The following is a 4,027-nucleotide window of genomic DNA, read 5'->3' as shown; positions in this document are numbered from 1 at the left end:
TTCACAAATTCACAGCACGAGTCATTCAGTATTTGGGATGTTACTGCCCTGACTGTGCTGCCCTCTAGTGGTGTTTTTGGCTATACACAGGTCATTAGATTGATAAACACAGAATGACCCTTTGAATTGCTGCTGAAATTAACTTCAGGCATCTCCTTTTTGACTGACTGTAACAAAGACACTAAAGAGCAGGCACACACTTCTGAAACGTTACTATAACATAGAAACATGGCCTGGTTCATGTATGTATGTATTTAAGTGTTTATGGAGAAACAACACAAACAGTACGTTCCAAAGATTTTATTTTGTTACTAGAAAATGCCTCTAAGCTTTGACGGCATATTTGCGGACCGAGTAGAGGAGGTCTTTCTTCTGCTGTTTCTTGGTGCGCAGGCTCTCTTCGTGCTTGTTGAGCCGGCGGCGCAGAGCTCTGGTCTTCTTGGGTCTCAGATCCAGGGGCTTGTACTTCTTGCCCTGCAAAAACGGTTATGTTTCAGTCAAGCTAAAAAGCATAAATCACAATAAAAATCCATCTGCAAGCACGGATGTGTCATGTTTTAGAGAGCAAAATGTTTTGCGTGAGGGTTCACTGCAAACACAAGAACTCAGCATGGCTGCATCCGGATGCATTAATGCATCAGAGCATCACACTGTGCTTACACTGACTAAAACCTTACAACATGTAACTGAACAGAGTGACACAGGAGAAGTTTCTAAATGTTATTCTGGCTCATGTCAAAGCATCACAGCTTTTATACCCTGTGCTTATGTAATCTTGGTAATCTTGTTGTTAATAACAGTGATTACTTGTTTTAGTCAAACGACCGATTGGCTGTTATGAATTTAATTGATGTTGGTGGAAACAAACTTTATTTTATCAAATTGAAGTAACAAAAACATTTAATTAACTTGTTATTCTTACTGGTACGAAGAGCAGGCTAATCACAGCCGTGCCTTGTTTAGAATTCTTACTTCTTAATATCAAATACAGTCACAAGTAATTTTGGTAATCAGCTGCGATGCATCAGCAAGAACCGAAGGAGTTTGAAGCAGGCAGATGTGTGTGTTTTAACATGGGAACAGCTGGAGGGGCTCACCTTATAGAACTTCCTCAGATTCTCCTTCTGTGTCTGGTTGATTACAGTCAGGACTCTGGCGATGGACTTGCGAACAACACGGCTGTGAAAAAATAAACCGCAAAGTCAGCCGTGCAACCACTTAGGAAAGTGTCCAAGACAAGAGCACATTAGCTGTTTTAATGTACTTAAAAACACTGCAATGATTCTAACAAATGTCTTGTTGTGTATGTATTTCAGGTCAGGCAACAAAAACAGAGTGAACCACACATCAATATACAAACACGCTTTTAAAATACTGGACCAAAGTCAATGTTAAGGCAAAAATGAAGACTTAAAGACAAATCCATGGGTCTTTAAACAATCATTTTTGGTTATATTGTTTCTTCATTTGCTCTTCTTAGCTTTTAAGTCATTGTTCATATTCACTCTCAGGTATTTCAATTACACATTTTAATAGAACATTGCTTCCTAAACACATTAAAAAGGGACACGGCCAACAAATCAGCCAGAGCTAAAAGTCTGAGCAGTCACATGTTACTCAAATGACTCAACATCCATGTAAACTTCTGTTAAACTACATGCAAGTTTCTCTTTAGATGGGGTTACCTATAGCAAAGAAATGTATCCCCAGGACAACTCTTTCATAGTGTGTGCCAACTCTGAACTTGCTGACTTTATGGTCAATATTTATTCTGTACTTCTTCAAGTGACAGCAGTGAGCCATGGAATCCAAACCTATTAGCCTATTAGCTAGATTAACCCAGCGAAACAACAGCAAAACTAAACATTTCTCATTACAACTGTGGTTGGGAAAGTATTTACTCAAGTGCTATCGGATGCTAAGTGAATGACATCCCATGCATCCCTGACTACAAGTATCTGTATCTGACCGGTTAAGGATCATCTGGGTTGGTTTGGTTCAGTAGGATTTATGTTCAGTACTCACATCTTGGAGAGTTTGGAAGCAGCTCCACCAGTAACCTTGGCCACTCGCAGCTGGGACAACTCATTTTTCAGGTCGTCGAGCTGCTTCAGCAGCTCCTCCTTCTTCTTGCCCCGCAGATCTCTTGCCTTGATTTTGGCCTGAATGACAGAAAACAAGCAAACACGTTGTAAGGAGAGCATGGGCATTAACACGCCATCGGTTCGGCTAACACTCACAACGCAACACTATCTAACATTATCATCCGTACGTTACACATTCGCATTACTTAGGGGAAATATTCAAGCTACTTGCTACCAGTATTAACAAGGATACGTTATTTGTACCAAATGCTTCGGTTCAACTACGCAGCAGCAGTAGATACTTGTCGCTATTTTTTCCACTAGCTTCAGGTTAGCAACTGAGCTGAGCGCCGCTGGTCGGTACGAGCGCTCCGTAATAAATCATTTTATTCTACTCTGGTAGCGGCCTGCCTGTCAACATACGCACTAACAAGTACCCAAGAAGTTTATGAACGCATATAGGACGAAACAGACGGGTTTCTGCGGCTCTTAAAGACCAAAAATTGGGCAGTTAGTCGAAGAGTGAGAGTCCCCCACCATGTTCCTTTTCGCTGCTCCGTCGGAAAGGCCGGACGCACCGCGTGCTCACAAAAAGCAGTTTCCGGAGATTTTTTTCTTCGTCATTTCAGTTTCTCACCGTGCAAACAGCGCCACCGTGGCGCGGAGGACTGAACAACACACCCACCCACGCAGTACGATCGCTTCCAGTGGAACACCCCCCGGAAGCAAAACGGGTACAAACAAATGAAAAGAAACACTTTTATATAACTTTGATATAATCACAGACCAAATGAAGCCGCTAAACAAAAAAAGTACAACTGTATTATTATCATTTCCTGATCTCAGGACATGGGACGTGTGCAAAATCTTTGCATATCAGAGTTATATTGCCACAGTAGTGTCAGAAGTGTGGGGAAAAATCAGGTAACGTTGATTTTCTAACCAAATGTGCAGAATTTGAAACAAATGTAGGCAGGTGCTGTTTTTCAAACCCAACTAAACAGCCAAACTACTTCACACAGACGGCTCTAGACTACGTGATCCTGTAATTTACCTTTACGTTTATCTTTCTTGTTTACTGCTAGGAAAAAAAACCCTGACACATCGACCAAAACATATCAGCCTTCCCCGGTATAACTCCAAAACCATTATCTGCATGGTCATCAGGGGCACCTCCAGACCTTTTTCATAAGACTGGCCATATGGGGGCCACTAAAAATATTGGTGTGTCACACCAAAAACAGAATTTCCAGTTTTATTACACTGTAGTCAAATATAGGTTACTTGAAAAATATGGCAAAAAAGGGAGAAAGAATTATGTGCCTGGTTAATTTCCTACTAAAGTTGAAATCACTGAAAACGGGTACATATGAAAACCAAATAATAATAAATAACAGTTAATGCTGTTAATGAATTGTTACAAACATAGGACAGTCTTGCTGGGGGGGGTGTCAATCTGAATGGGGTCTGGATAATTTTAGATGACCAAAACTAGGCACTGTGAATCCACCTTAGTTTATAAATTGTGGGCACACGATTGGGCACTTCTAATCTGTGTGGGTTTGCATTTTTCTTTTCCAATTTCCATTTTCTTTAAAGGGATAACAAACAAGCAGAAAAAACACTGAAGCTTTATAAGTTCAAACCATCACTGCAGTTCCTCTAGGGTCCACTTCTGCTGCCGCTAAAAGGAAGTCAGACCATGAAGTGTCCCATTTTAAAATGCCAGTTTTACAGCATTGGAAAGCCTTTGGATTAACACCCCCATAACACATAGTTTTCATTTTTTCATAAATTGGTTATTGGAATACTGATTAGGGATGCACCGATACCGATACTGGTATCGGGTATCGGGGCCGATACTGTAAAATGTGTGTGCACTCATACTCGTAAAAGTTAACCGATACCATGAACCGATACTAACTTATTTCATTAATCAGAGG

At 40.7% G+C, this 4,027-nt stretch overlaps 1 protein-coding gene across 1 annotated transcript; it reads right to left on the bottom strand.

Annotated features, from left to right (window-relative positions):
- Nucleotides 1-285: 285 nt before the first annotated feature.
- Nucleotides 286-2,752, bottom strand: rpl35 (ribosomal protein L35). The gene is made up of 4 exons (XM_040046515.1): nt 2,622-2,752; nt 2,026-2,162; nt 1,098-1,179; nt 286-474 (listed from the first exon to the last, which is right to left on the bottom strand). The coding sequence occupies exons 1-4, from the start codon at nt 2,622-2,624 to the stop codon at nt 325-327; spliced, it is 372 nt and encodes a 123-aa protein (XP_039902449.1). The 5' UTR covers nt 2,625-2,752; the 3' UTR covers nt 286-324.
- Nucleotides 2,753-4,027: the final 1,275 nt, after the last annotated feature.

This window comes from Simochromis diagramma, unplaced genomic scaffold (genome assembly GCF_900408965.1).
Source record: "Simochromis diagramma unplaced genomic scaffold, fSimDia1.1 OVJJ01000005.1, whole genome shotgun sequence".
NCBI classification, from domain to species: Eukaryota; Metazoa; Chordata; class Actinopteri; order Cichliformes; family Cichlidae; genus Simochromis; species Simochromis diagramma.
The sequence above is the reverse complement of the archived record's forward strand: the minus strand, read 5'-3'. Positions and strand labels throughout refer to the sequence as shown.